Below are 19,799 nucleotides of genomic sequence, written 5' to 3'. Positions count from 1 at the left end.
TTTATTGACTATAGTAATCCGACAATCGTCGCTTTTTCCACGTCAAGTTATGAATGCCTACAACATGATTATCTATAAACTGGTACAGAACTTTGTTCAAGAAAGAGAACACGTGTCGCCTTATATGCAATAATTTTGTTAAAATTATTTTCGATCCTTAAACAATGAGTAAATCGTCTTGTAAACTATAGTTGTGTCAGTATCGTTGTAGAAAACAAGTGTGTCAGCTGACCTCATACCTAAGCATTATTAGGGGAATGGAATATCAAAAAGTAGTATCCTCTATGTCTATGCCTCTAGTCTCATGTCATTTTTAGTTGTAGTTCATTTCTACGTTTTGGAGTTCAGTATTATACATCAACTTAATACCTGTTTGGCTTTGTCATTATTTTTATCTTATCGTCTCGGATGGGCCTTATGTAGACGAAACACGCGTCTGGTGTGTCAAATTATAAGCCTGATACCATTAACAATTAGATAAACGTCACAGGCAATATGTGTATTATTATGGTTTGTATACTTATCTGATATTATATAACCAGTTGGTCATAGAAAGGTCAAATATCAATCTTTTTTAAAGTGTTAAAAATGTATTATATACACAACAGTTACAACTAAAGACTGAGAAACACGAACACTATCAAACACTGGAGTAATATCATGTTCTTCGAAAGGGTAAGCAGATAACGCCCCACATATAGCACCCGTCGTGTTGATTTTTGGTCCGTATTTCTATTTGATGCATTAGGACTAATATGTCGAAATATTTCGTTCAAAAACTAACAAGCTAACCGATAGTAAACATAGTCATGTTAAGATATAGAATATGCATACGAAATGTCAATTTATGAAGGCGTAATAACTGTTAACAGTATCCAATCAGTTTTACTATAAGATAACATTTAAAATAAACTGATTTTGAACGACGTACATTCGTGACATTGTACTATACAATTATAACCATTGAAAGAGGTCGAAACAGGGATATGTGACATGAAAGAAGTATGTTGATTGGGGACGAAGTCCGAGGTCGATATACTTCTTTGAGTCGATGTATCCTATAATTAAGGTCTTTCCTTTTTCAAAAGGGAAATACCTTACTGTATTTCTTCTGTTTATTAGGTCTTTCCACTTTTCCGTGGAAAGACCTATTGGTTTTCTTCTGATTATTAGGTCTTTCCACTTTTCCGTGGAAAGACCTATTGGTTTTCTTCTGATTATTAGGTCTTTCCACTTTTCCGTGGAAAGACCTATTGGATTTCTTCTGATTATTAAGTCTTTCCACTTTTCCGTGGAAAGACCTATTGGATTTCTTCTGATTATTAGGTCTTTCCACCTTTCGTGTGGAAAGACCTATTGATTTTGTTCTGATTATTTATTTTTTCTTCCGCCTAATTTTTTTCTTGCGGTGTAAAAATGTTTCAAAAGATGTCGCTTAGTTTTTTTGTATATGAGATCATACAGTCTATACGCTTTTGAAACTCACCCTGTTTAACCGAACACTTTTCTTTGTAAGAGTTATCTCCCCAAACACTGTTTTTCTTGTTATCAGATCTCCTCCGCAACCGTAAAAGAAAGCGACAAATTTATTTTTCCAAATTGCTCGTTATATCCTTAGGATGTTACGTTTTATTTTGACCGAAGCTTTACGAAGACCTCATATGAGAGTAATTTCCCCTTTTGTATTGAAATAAGTGAAATAAATTTGTAACTGGAAAACCATAAGTGATAGAGGCCTAGGGTCTTTTGATTTGAGGCCCTTGCTCAAAAAGTATGAAAACGAGGTCAAGGTCAAAGGTCAAGGTCATGTTCAAATTTTTGATTTTGGCTTGTTATCTCTTATTTTCAGAAATCATACAAGATATCGACAAAATATTTTCACACAATAGTTAGTTGCGACTTGTCGTAACATGTAAATTTTACTTAAAAGGGTACGTAACATTTAATGCGAGATTTGCCCCCTTTTATATCTAATATTAGTTGTATGGTAATATAACTCATTAACAATATAAAGTAGAGGCCTAGAGTCTTTTGATTTGAGGTCCTTGGTTGATGACCTTGAAATTGAGCTCAAGGTCATATGTAAATTTAACGTTCTAAATTTTGACCTTTGCTTTTTCCTCTTATATATACATGATAAAGCCATGGGACTTTTGGCAAAAGGTTGCAAGCAATGTGACCTTGAAAAAGTCAACCGGAAGTGACCTTTTGTAAACCGGAAGTAGCCATTTTTTGTACTAATTCAATGTAAAAGTATATAGAACCATCTATTTTTGGAATCAGTGTCAAGTAAACTATCCAAACATACCGGAAATAACATCTTTTAAACCGGAAGTAAAACGTGATCTCCCTTATGTATATCTTTTTGGATATAAACCATATATTTTTGGAATCAGCGTCCAATAAGGTGTCATTTGACACTAAAATTGACATTTAAAACCAAATTTTAATATTTTCATATAAAAAAGATCCTTACTGGTGGAAAGACCATCAATGGTTCTCTGAACAATTGGATTTTAATTATTTTTTTTTTCTTCCGCCTAATTTTTTTCCTTCACTGTTTTTTTGTTTCGCAAGATGTCGCTTAGATATTTGGAATATGATATCGAACAGTTTATACGCTTTTGAAACCAACTCTGCTTAACCAAATACTTTCCCCTATAAGAGTTATCTCCCCTAACACTGTTTTTCTTGTTATCTCTAAGGCTTCGCAACCGTATAAGAAACCGACAAATTTATTTTTCCAAATTGCTCGTTATATCCTCAGGACGTTCTGTTTTATTTTGACCGAAGCCGTATCGAGATTCCATATGAGAGTTATTTCCCCTTTTGTATTTGAAATTTTGAAATGTATCTTAAACTGGAAAACCATAAGTGATAGAGACCTAGGGTCTTTTGATTTGAGATCCTTAGTCCAAAAAATTGAAAATAAGGTCAAGGTCAAAGGTCAAGGTCATATTCTAAATTTTGATTTTGGCTTATTTTCACTCATTTTCATTAACCTTATAAGATATCGACAAATTATTTTTACCAAATTGTTAGTTTTAACATCAGCGTACAATAAGTTGTCATTTGACGCTGAAATTGACATTTATAACCAAATTTTAATATTTTCATATAAAAAAATCATTACTGGTGGAAAGACCATCAATAGTTCTCTGAACAATTGGTTTTTAATTATTATTATTACTCTTCCGCCAAACTTTGACGAAGTTAGCAGCCTTAACCGTAAAACGTGTCGCTTTCATGTTCACACTTTGTATCGGTGTCATTAATACCTATCCAGAACTCACCCTGTTAGTCGAAATATTTTGTCGGTTAGGAGTAATCCCTCCGAAACCTAAAAACCTTGTAATCGTTCAAACACCGTAACCGTAATAGGTAGAAAAAAAACGAAGGGTGAAATTTGTTCAGGACCAGACCCTGGTTCTTCGTTACATTTGGATCGAAAAGATTCAACGACTCATTGGTAGGGTTATGCACCTATTAAAATTAACCGGTGTCGGTTGGCCACCAAAACTCAGAAACCGTAAGTCGTAGACACCTAGGATCTTCACCATTCATCATCAATTCATGTGACTTTGAAAAATACGACCTTTGACCTAACACCTTGTTATCAGAACATCTCAGCAACCTTTATACTTTCAGAAGTGTTGTATAGTGGAAAATATTTGGGTCATTAATGCGCAACTTTGTTACATTTTGACCGAAGAGATTTGATCTTTCTGTAAGGGGCATAACTCTTGTTTTAGGTTTCTGAAAAGGCAAAATCAGCATTTACTATATGACCAAAGGTCCTAGACTCATGGGGTCTTCAGCAATGACATTGGGGACTAATGACCTTGACAAAGGTCAAAAGGTCAAAGATTAAGGTCCTGTCCCATATAGCGAATTATGTGTTTTTGACCTATTTAAAGGATTTTCAGTGTGTTTTAAAGCTTTTTAAGGTTGACCTTGACCTTTGACCTTACAACTTTTCAGTCGATACATCAAAAACGATTGTACTTACAGAAATAGTAAATAGTGAAAAAAGTTGAGGTGGATGAGGCGCAACTTGTTTACATTTGACCGAAGCGATTGTTCAAGAACAATTGACATTTTAATTGTTATTTCATTTATTTTCTATGGTGTACATCTTATGTATTTTAAGTATTTTTTTCAAACAACTAATCATAGATATACTCTTTCAAAAAACTTGAACAAAACCATGACATTTATTAGATGAGGCCATAAAGTAAATCGCCTTTAGATAACCGTGAAATATCACTTTTTTTCGCCATTTATATTTACCTTAAAATATAGTTTAACATGTGATTATCCGTAAACAAATCATATGACTATTGATGACATTGTAATGATTTTCAAATGTCGTTGTCACTTAACATCGAGATTCAGAATTGGTGTAGTGTGTCATTCGTATTCGTGTTGATTTTGACAACTTGATTTCCACTTAAAATGTCCCGTACCAAGTCAGGTATATGGCCGTTCCATTATGCAATGCACTTGTTGAAGTGTTGTTGTTGTACTATTTATCATGTTTGTTTAGTTCACGCATCATTGTAAATATAACGTAATGTATTGAGACTGTCGTACAAAATGAGATGTTTAGCGCTTTAAAACCAGGTTTAATCCACCATTTTTCTACATTTGAAAATGCCTGTACCAAGTCAGGAATATGACAGTTGTTGTCCATTCGTTTTTGATATGTTTTGTCATTTGATTAAGGACTTTCAGATTTGATTTTCCTCTGAGTTCAGTATTTTTGTGATTTTACTTTCTACTGTTGCCTTTATTTCCCTTTGTTTTAGTTTGTTACCAAATTTTTTTTCTGTCCATCGATGTCTGACTTTGGAACTGCGGTATACTACAGTTTCCCTTATTTAACATATATTGGTATTCAGTTCAATTCCTGGAATAAACTAAAAGATGATTTCATTTGGATATTGATGTTTATTATTAAGTAAGAAGGAAAATGTTATAACATTTGAGTCTGTTCATAGTTTTGTTTTTGATATCATGTTATCCATACATCAGATTACTTTCAGAAAAGAATATTTACACTATTCTTTATATTTCAACGTTTATTGGTGTATGTGGTATATTTCGACCAATCTGTTTTGCTGCTTCATCTATTATGGTATGAACAATTTCTGATTCCTTATGTGTAAAATCAGGGCATTCCAATAAACCTGTAAAAATCATTAAAATCACGAATAATAAAAGCAGTTTGTTGTTTATTTTCAGAGTGCATTACCAATAAAAACATGTACAAATGTAGTTGTCCATTGTTGAATAGATCATTGTCATTTTGTTTATTTTCTTTTGATACATCTTCTGACATCAGACTCGGACTCTCTTAAACTGAATTTTAATGTTCGTATTGTTGTGTGTTTACTTTTCTACATTGGCTAGAGGTATCGGTGGATGGTTGATATCTCATAAACATGTTTAACCCCGCCGCATTTTTGCGCCTGTCCCAAATCAGGAGCCGCTGGCCTTTGTAAGTATTGTATTATATTTAACTTTAGTTTCTTGTGTATAATTTGGAGTTTAGTATGACGTCCATTATCACTAAACTAGATATGGGAAGATGTGGTATGAGTGCCAATGAGACAATTGTCCATCCAAATAACAATTTATGAGAGAAAACCATTATAGGTCAATGTACGGCCTTCGACATATAGCATTGGCTCACACCGAACAACAAGCCCAAAATTACGAGTGTAAAATATTCAAACGGGAAAATCAACGGTATAATCTATATATAAAAACGACAAACGAGAAACACGAACAAATTACATCAACAAACGACAACTAATGTAAATCAGATTCCTGACTTTGGACAGGTGCAAACATTTGTGCAAACGTTTTAATGGTACCAAACCTTCTCCTTTTTTTCTGAAACAATAGTAAAACATCACAACAGAGAAAAACACACGATAAAATATCAATTGGAAGGCTTAACTCATCAAAAAACGTAAATTAACACACTATGAACAAATAAATTTAATCTGCAATACCTGAATGCATATCCTAGTACATAGTTGATAAAATTATTAGGGACAAACATTCATGGCCAAACGCAAACAAACAAGTCCAAACAAAGCCATGGCAAGACACCACCACGAAATATTTAAAAACCCTTGGAATATCATCCCTTTTGAAAAATAACGGTTTCATAATATATAAGGTAAATGAAAAATAACTTTGTCGTTAGCATATATATTTGTTTAGGGGCCAGCTGAAGGACGCCTCCGGTTGCGGAAATTTCTTGCTTCATTGACGACCTATTGGTGACCTACTGCTGTTGTCTGTTCTATGGTCGAATAGTTGTCTCTTTGACACATTCCCCGTTTCCATTCTCAATTTTATTATCACATTGATTTCCCCCATGAGTTTCTACTAGGCATTTTTATCGTGTTACTTAATAGTTATCAAAGTTGCCAGGTTTATAACTTAATACGACAGACCCGTTTCTCGTCTAAATGAGACTCATCAGTGACGCTCAGATATATATAGTTTGAAAGCTAAAGACGTACAAAGTTGAAGAGCATTGAGGACCCTAAATTCCACAAAAATATGCCAAATACGGCTTAGATAGTCTATGCCTGGGATAAAAAGTCCTTAGTATTTCGAAAAATTCATAATTTTGTAGACAGGAAATTTATAGAAATGACCATAGTATTGATATTCAAGTGCTGACTACTGGGCTGATAATACCCTCGGGGAACATTTACGTGTTGTATTTGATATCTTGTTTTTAACCTTTTTGTGTTGCATTTGTGTTTGTTATTTCTATCACTGCTGATGACAGCTGTTATCCATTTGTTTGACGTGTTCAAATTTTCATTCGGTAATTTTGTAATTTCAATTCTTCATACAGAAAAGAGAAAATGAATTTGATAGATATAGTGTGCACCTACCATTTTTGATACAGCGACGAACCTCGTCGGCTTCATATCGTAATCCACTCGCATTTATCCAAATGAATGGACAAAATCCATGGGGTAATTCGTTTCTAAATATCCCAGAAGGTAGAGTAACTTCTTCTGGACAGTAGAAAGGGCTTGCAACCTATAACATAGGGAGATTTATTTTTAGCATTATGTTATCTTTTAGAATTATATATTTTGTAATTTGCGACCAAAATATGAAAATTCTAATTTTTAAATCATGTTAATCTTGTGCTAAAATTCTCTTAAATATTATATATTCAAAATAATAGGAAACAAAATTTTAGACGAATCATAAGAATATTATTCAAACTAATAAAAATTTAAATTTTTCATAAAGTTTTGTCTTGAATCAAATACTAGAATGCTGTAATTCAATATACAAAAGAAGATATGGTATGACTGAAAATGAGACAACTCTCCACAAGTGACAAAATTACACAGATATTAATAACTATAGACCACCGTACGGCCTTCAACAATGAGAAAAACCCATACCACATATAGTAAGTTATACAAGGCCCCGAAATGACAAATGTAAAACTATTCTAAACCAGAACAATAACAAATAGGTACAAATCTGAGAGTACTCGCAGTTACTGACAGCTAATCCAAAGTCATTTACAACTAATTAAAAAACATGCATCTAAGACTAAATTATCAATCAGTACACATCCAACATCCAATGGGATTAGAGCAGAGACGTCATAAACAGTCAGAGAAAATATTATATTGTGCAATACCTAGATACAGGTATCGACAGATTGTAGATTGATGATTATATAACAATAATGTTTAGTTTGCTTTTAATTTTCTAATTTACATGTATGTTTGTGTAAATACAACTTTTTTATATTGTTAAATAACTTATCTGCTATTGAACTTAAAACGACTAAAACTATCTGTCCAATACAAATGTGTGCTCTCGGCAAATACAGAATAATTCGGTGATTTTATATTTCGTATTGATCGAGTTCTCACATGTCAAATACATGGCTTTGGGACATCACTAGTTTTTTAAGATGGAAAGCCAAGACAAATAGTTATCATAGGTACCAGGATTATAATTTAGTACGCCAGACGCGTGTTTCGTCTACACAAGACTCATCAGTGACGCTCATATCAAAATATTTATAAAACCAAACAAGTAAGAAGTTGAAGAGCATTGAGGATTCAAAATTCAAAAAATGTTGTGCCAAATGCGGCTAAGGTAATCTATGCTTAGGATAAGAAAATCCTAAGTTTTTCGAAAAAAATAAAGTTTTCTAAAACAGGAAATTTATAAAAATGACCACATTATTGATATTCATGTCAACACCGAAATGTTGATTACTGGACTGGTGATACCCTCGGGGACGAAACGTCCACCAGCAGTGGCATCGACCCAATGGTGTAAATAGTTATCAAAGATACCCAGACGCGCGTTTCGTGTGCACAAGACTCATCATTGTAAACGTGTAGAATTTTTTGTTAAATGAAGTCATTTAAATTAAAGGTTTTTGTCTTAATTGGAACCAAAATACAGATAAAACAGTATATTACATTTAACCTTGTTAGCTATAAAACCCGATTTAATCCCCTATCTACATAAGAAAATACCTGTACCAAGCAAGAATAAGACAGTTATTGTCCATTCGTTTGTAGTGGGTTATCATTTGATTTGGCCATTAAAAAGTAAAATCACAAAAATACTAAACTCAGAGGAAAATCAAATCACATGGCCAAATCAAATGACAAAACACATTTAAAACGAATGGACAACAACGTTCATATTCCTGACTTGGTACAGGCATTTTCAAATGTAGAAAACGGTGGATTAAACCTGGTTTTATAGCGCTTAACCTCTCACTTTTTACGACAGTTTCATCAAATTCCGTTATATTTACAATGATGCGTGAACTAAACAAACATAATAAATAATAGAATCAAGATATTGGTACAGCAGTCATCATCGTGTTACAATTTCACCCGGGTGGTTACTGACTATCTTTTTAGGTATAGCTGTGCCAACATCACTTGCCAAATCATACCCTATTCTAACCAGAAAACATTGAAAACCATACCCTGTTCTAAACTGAAATATTGAAAAACATACCTTGTTGCATAAGCACTCAGAAAATGTATTCCCTGTTCTAGACCGTATAAAAAAGATACTGTTCTAGACCCGGGTTCTAGTCCGTATCTTAAACAGTTAAATAAGCGATCCTGTTCTGAAAAATAGTTTGTTTTAAAAAAAAAAACCTGTTCGCACCAGCAGGGCATGAACAAGCGACCCTGTTCTAACCAGCAGGACATGAAAAAGGGACCCTGTTCTAACCAGCAGGACATGACAGAGACCCTGTGTTGCGGCACACTCATACCACTAAAAATATAGGATGTAACCCCCCGGGCAATTTTAAAAGAAAGAATTTAACAGAACACAAAAGCATCTATCAAATTGAACATTTTTCTATCATCAAATTAATTCATGTTTACAAAAAATACCTCAATACTTCCTTTAGTTCCGTTTACAATGGCTGTATTCCTTTCATGACAACATTTAGAACTACACATGAGGCATGCCTTCTGGCCTTTGCTGAAGGTCAAGATAATACATTCATCCACGTCATAACCTTAAACACATATAATTTGGGTAAATATTTGGAAGGATGAGCCACAGGGTTTTGATTGGCTCACAGTGGTCTGCCTGATGTTAATCATCAAATGACCCCAAAACAGTATATTTGATTGACAACAACATGAGAGTTATAATAAATTTACAGACATTTTTTCTGAATTGTTTACTGTGAACGACTTTAATTCGAGGGGTAACAATTTTTGTGGTTTTCGTGGATGACTTTATCCACGAATTTAAGTGTCCAACGAAATAAAACAACTAATGTCCAAATCAAGACATGGAAAGATCCCCATGATGGTTTGACTACTGGATATGATCGAGAGAATATATTGGATTACCTCGAATCTGAGATAACTTTAATAGCAGTCACAGAACTACAATTGCATGCAGGATTATACCCATGTAATCTTTAATATCATAAACTGTACCCCTTTTGATCTTTTAATTTTCATAAAAATATTCTTTTTCAATGAAAGTCAGATTTCCGGTATTGTTATGCTAGTATAATAAAGTGTTCATTTTATATCCACAATAGTTCTCGTACATATGGGAAATAATAATTTCATGCTTGGCTTGATTTTGATAAGAATTTTTTGACAAAAAATTCAGGATACGTTTTTAGCATTTGTTTATAATACTGATTTCTTTAGTTGACATGTTTATGGCCTTATTAACACCTTTGACGGTCCTTAATCTGTTGATCACTTTTTCTTGGGTTAATTAGTGTTGTCACTACGATTTACACGGGTCAATTCCTTCTACTATTTGTAACCTTCGTTTCTAAAGGCTTTAATTTTTTAATAATTATTTTGTTTAGAAAACTAAAATTCACGAATTCAAAAACCCACGAACATGTAAATATTGCTCAAACCACGAAAAGTGATACCCACGAATTAAAGTACTTTTACAGTATCTACTCAATCTCAAAACGATTGGAGGGTTGTGTAACAGAAAAACATATGTAACGTCTGCTCTATGAAACAGCTTAGTGTAGATAATTTTAAAGCACAAAACACTTTAAATTCAAATCTACATCACACAGAACAAATACAAACGAAATCAGATTGAAAATCCCATCTTAATTACACTTAAGAAAATATTGAAAACAACACGTTGTTAATTTCTGGCGTCCGAAGCGCTTTTCTGGATTTACCTTCATCAGGAACGCTCAAAGCCAAACATTTGAAATCCGAAGATGTATAAGTACCGAAACCGTTGAAGAGCTGTATGTCAAAAATACCTAAAATAAATAGCCAAATTCATCTAAAGCCAACTTTGCCTGAGGGAGTTGAAACCTTAGTTTCTTAATAATTCATAAATTTATAAACGGACAAATTTTTGTAAAGTTTGTTAAATCATGTCAATACCGAAATACTGACTACTGAGCTGATGATACCCTCGGGGACTGATAGTCCACCAGCAGAGGTATCGACCCAGTGATGTAAAATATTGAAAACAACACGTTGTTAAGAAGACTCTATAAGAAAATGTCTTTTATTAAACAGTATTATATTAGATAACAATAACAATATAGACTGTATATTTAAGATATTAAGATAAATATATGATATATATTTGTTATTATGATAAACTTACTCAATTTATTACCACACATCAACAAATAGATATTTTTCTTTTGTGTAAAGTTATTGGCAAGAAGACGAAATCAATTTTAAGTTTATTTTTGATAGAATATTGTTTTTTAATTAGTATTAACTGAAACAGTAGATATCGTTTGTACACTACTTTTAATTGCTAGTAAATTTGAATGTAAATTCATCGCCAACTGACTTTTCATTGGACAGGAAGTGTTGGTTATTTTCTAATTATTGATCTCGTCTACAACTTTTTCAATACAGACTTGTTCTGAATACTGTATTACATACATCAAATGTGAATACAGGGCCAATATTTCCAATATGGACTCACTGGCAATGATGTGAATATAGGGTCATTATATCCAATACGGACTGGCAATGAATCCTGAATTACATGGACACTATAACTTGTATAAGTGTACATATAATTCAGGATTCATTGCCAGTCCGTATTAGATATATTGGACCGGGCCGATAGGCAATAGAGATCACTTGATTTATATGACCAGGAAGACGTCACCAGTATGACACATGCCGTCTTGGTATTTTAAGGGCGGTTTTTATTGTATTATTTAATCAAATAGAATTTTATGGGACTATCATATGAGTGATTGATATTGCTAGCTATGAAACCAGCTTTAAAATACCATTTCCCACATAAGAAAATATCTGTACCAAGTCAGGAATATTCGTTTGTATCTGGGCTTTTTGGTTACGGATTTTCCGTTTTCAATTTTCCTTAGAGTTGGGTATCTTACTTTTTCCTCTGCCACCCTATAAAGACCATTTGCAATTCTTGAAATATCAGCGTTTGGTGAAGACATTAGTTTTTTAAATAATAAAAAACCATCGTAGTCTGCAGCGCAATTAGTTGAGGAACTACTTTAAATTTTTTCGTAGTTTAGATTTAAAGAAGCATTCTATTTTCCATTAAATCACTTAAAGATTACATTTCACAATTTTGTAAAACTGCTGTATTTTTGGGCCAAAAAGGGTTCTAACTGGACCTACTCCCTGGTTTTTATTCTTAATAAAATTGTAATCCTCATTTTGATGAATAAGCAATATATTGATTGTGGTGTACAATGTGGCATCCTTGTGAATGAAAATATTTCTTATTTCATATGTATGTTCTTAACATAGTGATATACAACATGCCATTTCATGAATTTTTTCCTATAAAAGTAAATGGTATGATTGCCAATTAAAGAAATATCAACAAGAGACCAAATTACATTCAAAGCATCTGTTCATTACCTTTTTGCCTTATGAATTCGCAAAACCCATTTGTGTAGTAAGGCTCCAACATAAAAACATTTGAAACCATTTTAAAGATAGAACCAACAACATATTTAAAATAGTGTAACAATAATTTGACTTACTACTTTAATGTCACTACCCGTTGTGCACTTATATAAGCACGCACTGTAATCTATTTGTGTCAAGTTAACACTCGTTGTTTTTAACGTATATAACAGTGTAAACAATGTGTGGATCGTGAAATACCACAGTTATAACGGTATCTGTCAAATATTGCGTATATTTACAAACTTTTAACACAGCACTCTTGATAATACTAGAACAAGCTTTTTTTTAAATAAAAACATTAATGATATCAATTGTATTGCACCAGATGAACATTTCGACGGTTATTGTCTCTTTGCTAATGAAAATTCAAATGTTAAAATTAAAAGATCAAACAAATCAAACGAATGGATAATAGCTGTCATATTTCTTACTGGGTAAGGGCAAATCATCACGAGTTGGTTGACTGGTATGGGATATCAGTTATATAGATGATATCGGATGTGTTTCTTGTGTCGTAACTGCAGTCCCGTTCCCTTTTCACGAGTGTGACCTTCCGAGTTAGGCATTTAACATTTTATTTGTGACATGTTCACCTATTGTGTCTGTTTTGTTCACGCATCAATATCAATATTATTAAATTTGATTCGACTGTCGTACCAGTAAGAGGTTTAGCGCTATAAAGCCAGGTTCAATCTAACATTTTCTACATTTGAAAATGCCTGTACCAAGTCAGGAATATAATAGTTGTTGTCCATTCGTTTGATGTGTTTTGTCATTTGATCATGTTGATTTTGCCATGTGATTAGGGACTTTCCGATTGAATTTTCCTCGGAGTTCAGTATTTTTATGATTTTACTTTTTTCTTATGTAGAAAATTGAATGATGAGATAATATAACTTAAAGACATAAAAAAAATAAAGACAAACCCGCACAATTAAGGTATCAGATAGTTATCAAATGTACCAGGATTAGATAATTTAGTACGCCAGACGCGCGTTTCGTCTACATAAGACTCATCAGTGACGCTCATATAGAAATATTCATAAAGCCAAACAAGTAAAAAGTTGAAGAGCTTTGGGGATCCAAAATTCCAAAAAGTTGTGCCAAATACAGCTAAGGTAATCTATGCCTGGAATAAGAAAATCCTTAGTTATTCGTGAAATTTAAAGTTTTGTAAACAGGAAATTTATAAAAATGACCACATTATTGATATTCATGTCAACACCGAAATATTGACTACTGGGCTGGTGATACCCTCGGGGACGAAACGTCCACCAGCAGTGGCATCGACCCAGTGGTGTAAATAGTTAAATGTACCAGGCTTATATAATTTACAGAACTATGAATAAGGGGGATTAATCTATCTACATTTTTTTCAAATTGTTTAACAGTAAAGTTGCAGTTATAGACTTACCACCGATTCGTACTAGCATGGGCAATATGACGTCCTGTTGCTCAGTCTTTTGTTTTTATGTTGTATTTTTTGTCATTACGTCTTCATTCGTAGCTTTTTTGTCCAATGCTCTTTGTTTTCTTTCGAAAATCTTTAATCTATAACAGTATCTGTATTTTAAGAAGTACTTAATTGATACTTATAATCATGGGAACTCATATCGTCGAAATCAGACGCGCTGTACAAAATTGATGTTGATAGAAAAAATGTTTTTTTTTTAAAGCACAGGTTTTTGAATCTCGGAATGATAACAGTGAGTCTCAGATAGTCTGAGCATATCGTTTCGAGGCAAATGACCTCTATAAATATACGCTAGTGATGTAAATGTAGTCAAGTGTTCTTCAACAATCAATCAAAATTCCCATTGGTACAAACTGTGATCCTTTTCTTGCCTTCATGTATTGTTTATATTGAACGAAATAAAGGATACGGTTAAGTCTGCCTCCTATTTTGATCTTTATGGACAACATGAAAAATGAGGGTCAATTGAAAACAAAACTTTACGACAAAAAAAAACCAAAACTTTGAATTTTTGAAAAACTAAGGATTTTCTTATCCCAGGCATAGATTACCTTAACCGTATTTGGCACAACTTTTTGGAATTTTGGATCCTCAATGCTCTTTAACTTTGTACTTGTTTGGCTTTATAATTTTTTTGAATTGAGCGTCACTGATGAGTCTTATGTAGACGAAACGCGCGTCTGGCGTACTAAATTATAATCCTGGTACCTTTGATGACTATTTACACCACTGGGTCGATGGCACTGCTAGTGGACGTTTCGTCCTCGAGGGTATCACCAGCCCAGTAGTCAACACTTCGGTGTTGACATGAATATCAATAATGTGGTAATTTTTATAAATTTACTGTAAACAAAACTTTGATTTTTTTTAAAAACTAAGGATTTTCTTATCCCAAGCATAGATTACCTTAGCCGTATTTGGCACAACTTTTTGGAATTTTGGATCCTCAATGCTCTTCAACTTTGTATTTGATTGGCTTTATAAATATTTTGATTTGAGCGTCATTGGTGAGTCTTATGTAGACGAAACGCGCGTCTGGCATACTAAATTATAATCCTAGTACCTTTGATAACTATCAAATGATAAAAATGCATTACTTCTTCTTGATTTTGTTAGTCACAATGATTTAAATTTTTCTATAATTATGTAAAAAAAACAATATTGTGTCTAGTCTTCAATATCATATGGGAGTTAATCTGACGATTTCGTATGATTCCTATCCATTAAAACCATTACTCGCATATATCTCATAATCACTTCAATGAAAATATCTTTTTCACTAATGTGCTAAAAATAACAATTGGTTTAATCCCAAATGAATCGTTTGTTGTTTTAAGCTAGTAAAATATTCTTATTATTAAAAGACCTGTGTGGAAAGAATTTACATTGAATTATCATAAAAGATTAAAAAACAAATGGCAATTATCACATTTATAGTAATAAAGTTCACTACCTCGGAGTCCGTAGAATTCGATGGAAGATGTAAAATCATCTATAAAAGGACGGCTGTTCTCATAAACTATTGTTACATCGGATATTTTTTGAAGAACACTAAGGTAAGGAATAAGTTGTTTACTATCAGAGCATTGCACCATTTTTTTTCTTCTGAAAATCGGCTGTTTCATGAAGAAAAAAATCAACAATTTATAATTTTGCTGCGTCCGACGCTCATTTCTAAATTTATCTGCAATAGGATCGATCAAATTAAATAAAACGTGCTAAAAAAAATAACCTGCAACTTTATCTTATGATTGTGCCCATTTTCATCAACCGATCACGTGTTTTATGTATGCTCCACGTGCAGATGCACTAATTGAAAAAGTTAAATGTAACTTCATGCATATTCCCAAATAGATACTTTGAATAGGTGCAATTGTCAATAAGATTATTTCTGATCATTGATAGTAATTTTGTAGTGACTTTCTTATTTTAAAAGGGGTTACTATAGTTTTCAAAGTTTAATAAAATAAACGGTACCAATTTTACTGCACCAGATGGGTATAAAGAAAGGCAACAGTAGTATTCCGCAGTTCGAAATTCATAAATCGATTGAAAAAAACAATCCGGGTTACAAACCAAAACTGAGGGAAACACATCAAATATAAGAGGAGAACCACGACACAACAGAAACACTAAAATGCAACACATACATGAAAACGAACTGTATGACAATTATCGTTAACGATAATTTCGACAATTAATGTTGCTTATTTCAACAATTAATGATGCGCAATTATTTGACAATTAATGATGCGCAATTATTTGACAATTAATGATGCGCATTTCGACAATTGATAGTGCATATTACGTCTTTCTTTATTGATATTCGAGATAAAAAAAGTTTGAAAATCAAAACCAGTCCTAATAAAACAATGTTATAAGAAAAGATGTCATAAACGACAACAAAAGATCGAAAAGGAAATTATGGTTTCAAAAATAATATCTATGATATCATCATAATGCTTCCGTAAAACTGTTGAGAACATTTTTTTTTACTAATAACCCATTTTTAATTTCTTAGTGTAAAATTTCCAGTGGACCAGCGCTTTAAGGTAAAAAAAAGTTTTGTATAAAAATCATATTCCTAATTTATACATGAATCTCAAAGAAAATGTGTACTTATTTTGGCCCGGATGAGAATTTCGACATTTAAAATATTCAGAGTTATACTGAAGACCACTATAGGTGTAATTCTACCAATGATTTTCCCCTATTAGTCTTTTGTTAAATTTGCACTTTTCAAAAACTTGTGCAGAATTTATCTTTGTTTCAAATAAAGAAATACTTGGCATGAGTAAAGTTTTATCCTGTCCAGTACTATATATAGAAAAATTTAACATAACATTTCATGGAATATTAGAAAAAAAACATCACTGGAAGTTAACCAATCAAATTTCCCCCTTATTCAACCTGTGTCTAAGATTTAGTAACCATGTAAGCTCAAGTTTCCAAAATATTCTATAAAAATCCCATGCAGATAAAAAATAATGGTGCTCTGAAATACCCAAAACATATGTTTATGACACAAAAATCTTTTACTGCAACAAAATGTAGGATTATGGTAATTACCTACAAATGTCAAATTCATGGGAATATTTTTTTTTACCTATTTTCGTATACAACCGGATGTGACGTACCATGATTTAGTTCTATTACATCTATAATATGCTGAACTACAATGGGCACATTGAAAAACTGATAAAAGTCGAGAAGGACCAAAAGCATTGCCAAACCGGGACAAACAATACAAGCTATAAAATGAGATGCGCGTACATCCCTTAATTTCATTTCTCCTATGATCTAAAGCCTATAATACCTTTATTTATCACCCATTTTAAACCTAAAATGAAAATGAAGGGTTTGCAGCGCATATCATAAAACAGTCTTATGGCAACCCTTCTTAAAAAGGAAGTGAAAATTAATAAATTAGTTTGGGAAACAAATGGGACAACAACTAAAAAGATGATACTAAAAATTGTGTATTAATATAAAAAATACTATCCAAAAAAGGGAAAGTTCATAAAGATGAAAATTATAAACCAAACACAAATATCACAATTTAACAAAATGATCCTTAAGTTTACGAAAATTATTTTGATTTTTTTTCTTTTTGGTCCTCAATGCTCTTTAACTTCGTACTCTATTTGGCCTTTTAATTAAACATTTTTTTATTCGAGCGTCACTGATGACTCTTTTGTAGACGAAACACACGTCTGGCGTAAATATAAATTTTTAATCCTGGTATCTATGATGAGTTTATTTACTCTTATGACATATTTTTTTGTGGTATCTTTTTCAGGTCTGCAATGAATTCTTTGAGTTATTCCACTCATCTACTTTTGCTGTCAGTATCTTTATTTTCATACCTCGTTATAGTCTCCTCGACGTTATCTCCAGAAACTTCTGAACTTGTAAATGAAAAGGCTGAAGATGAGGCATGCAAATGTGAGAATGGAGATGTTGGATTGAAGTACCTTTGTGAAACTTTCACGACTGATATTCAAGGATGTATGATGTATGCTACCAACAATGTACGTGCTGCATACAAACTTAATGATGGTTCGTTTAAGCGTGTGAGAAAACAATTGTCGTTCAATGGAGCGATATCATCCATAGTCAGCATGTTGAATGGAGAAAGATCACGAAATAATGGCGATTCTCTCAGATCAAGAATAAAGATGATGGGTTGAAAATTCAAACAAAAACAAATAATACATTTTGCTCATTGACATTTTTATCAATTGTTTCAATATATTTCTTTACATTAAAGATCATAATCTAATAAAAAGCTATTATATAAAAACATGAAGATGTGGTATGATTGCCAGTGAGACAACTGTGTGTTGGCGGTTTTTTTGTTGTTGCACTTCAGTGTTTTAGAGAAAACAAACCAGGCTTACAAATTGAACCCCAGGGAAACACATCAACTATAATAGGAAAACAAAACGAAATTACAGAACACAGAAGTGCAACAAAACACAAAAAAAAACAATGCATCATTCATAGAAACGAGCAATAAGATAACAACTGCCATATTCCCGACTTGGTACAGGACATTTTAAGACAAGAGTGTACATGCTGAAATGTCTCGCCTTCTTTACTAATCATTGCTATTGTGTTTATAGTCCTAAATGTAAAGCTTTATTACAACTGTCAAAGAAATTTAACATAAAGCAAGAAAACTAAAATTTGACCAATGGACCATGAAAATAAGGTCAAGGTTAGAAGAACCATGCCAGGCAAGCATGTACAAGCTAACAATTCTTCCATACAACAAAGATAGTTGACCTATTACTTATAGTTTAGGAAAAACAGACCAAAACACAAAAACTTAACACTGAGCAATGAACCATGAAAATGAGGTCAAGGTCAAATTCAATCTGAGCGAGTAACACATGGATCAAAAAATATTTCCATACACCAAATATAGTTGACCTATTGCATATAGTATTAGAAAAAAAGACAAAAACTTAAAAACTTAACTTTGACCACTGAACCATGGAAATGAGGTCAAGGTCAGATGACACCTGCCAGCTAGACATGTACACCTTACAATCATTCCATACACCAAATATAGTAGACATATTGCATACAGTATAAGAAAAACAGACCAAATCACAAAAACTTAACTATAACACTGAACCATGAAAATTAGGTCAAGGTCAGGTGACACCTGCCAATTGGACATGTACACCTTACAGTCCTTCCATACACTGAATATACTAGACCTATTGCTTATAGTATCTGAGATATGAATTTGACCAACAAAACTTAACCTTGTTCATGGATCCATGAAATGAGGTTGAAGTCAAGTGAAAACAGTCTGACAGGCATGAGGACCTTGCAAGGTACACACATACCAAATATAGTTATCCTATTACTTATAAGAGAGAATTTAACATTACAAAAAACCTTAACTTTTTTTCAAGTAGTCACTGAACCATGAAAATGAGGTCAAGGACATTGGACATGTGACTGACGGAAACTTCGTAACATGAGGCATCCATATACAAAGTATGAAGCATCCAGGTCTTCCACTTTCTAAAATAAAAATCTTTTAAGAAGTTAGCTAACGCCGCTGTAGCCACCGCCACCAGATCACTATCCCTATGTCCAGCTTTCTGCGACAAAAGTCTCAGGCTCGACAAAAAAATGGTGGGTTGAACCTGGCTTTGTGGCTAGCCAAACATTGCACTTTATGGCAATATTAAATATACCACTAATACAGCACAAACTCATATTAAATATCGTTTGCAAAAAAACTATATGTGATGATTATAAATCCAATTGAAAAGCATCATACACGACTCATTTCCAGTGTTCTACAAAGGCATGACAACAAAAGACAA

The 19,799-nt window shown here is 32.8% G+C and overlaps 1 protein-coding gene across 1 annotated transcript; it reads right to left on the bottom strand.

Annotated features, from left to right (window-relative positions):
- Nucleotides 1-4,930: 4,930 nt before the first annotated feature.
- Nucleotides 4,931-9,599, bottom strand: LOC139499148 (trans-1,2-dihydrobenzene-1,2-diol dehydrogenase-like). Its single transcript, XM_071287828.1, has 3 exons — nt 9,438-9,599; nt 6,924-7,074; nt 4,931-5,189 (listed from the first exon to the last, which is right to left on the bottom strand). Exons 1-3 carry the CDS (start codon nt 9,504-9,506, stop codon nt 5,068-5,070), a joined length of 342 nt encoding a protein of 113 aa, XP_071143929.1. The 5' UTR covers nt 9,507-9,599; the 3' UTR covers nt 4,931-5,067.
- Nucleotides 9,600-19,799: the final 10,200 nt, after the last annotated feature.

The sequence above is a fragment of the Mytilus edulis genome, chromosome 12, assembly GCF_963676685.1.
Source record: "Mytilus edulis chromosome 12, xbMytEdul2.2, whole genome shotgun sequence".
Taxonomy (NCBI): Eukaryota; Metazoa; Mollusca; class Bivalvia; order Mytilida; family Mytilidae; genus Mytilus; species Mytilus edulis.
The sequence above is the reverse complement of the archived record's forward strand: the minus strand, read 5'-3'. Positions and strand labels throughout refer to the sequence as shown.

Bases quoted from the DNA above. Each gene is read 5' to 3' on its own strand.
- LOC139499148 (XM_071287828.1), bottom strand. From the start codon at position 9,506: ATGTGTAGTTCTAAATGTTGTCATGAAAGGAATACAGCCATTGTAAAC. The intron at 7,075-9,437 runs GTATTTTTTGTA...CCTATGTTATAG, and splicing joins GAACTAAAGGAAGTATTGAG to GTTGCAAGCCCTTTCTACTG. The intron at 5,190-6,923 runs GTAGGTGCACAC...TGATTTTTACAG, and splicing joins TCGTCGCTGTATCAAAAATG to GTTTATTGGAATGCCCTGAT.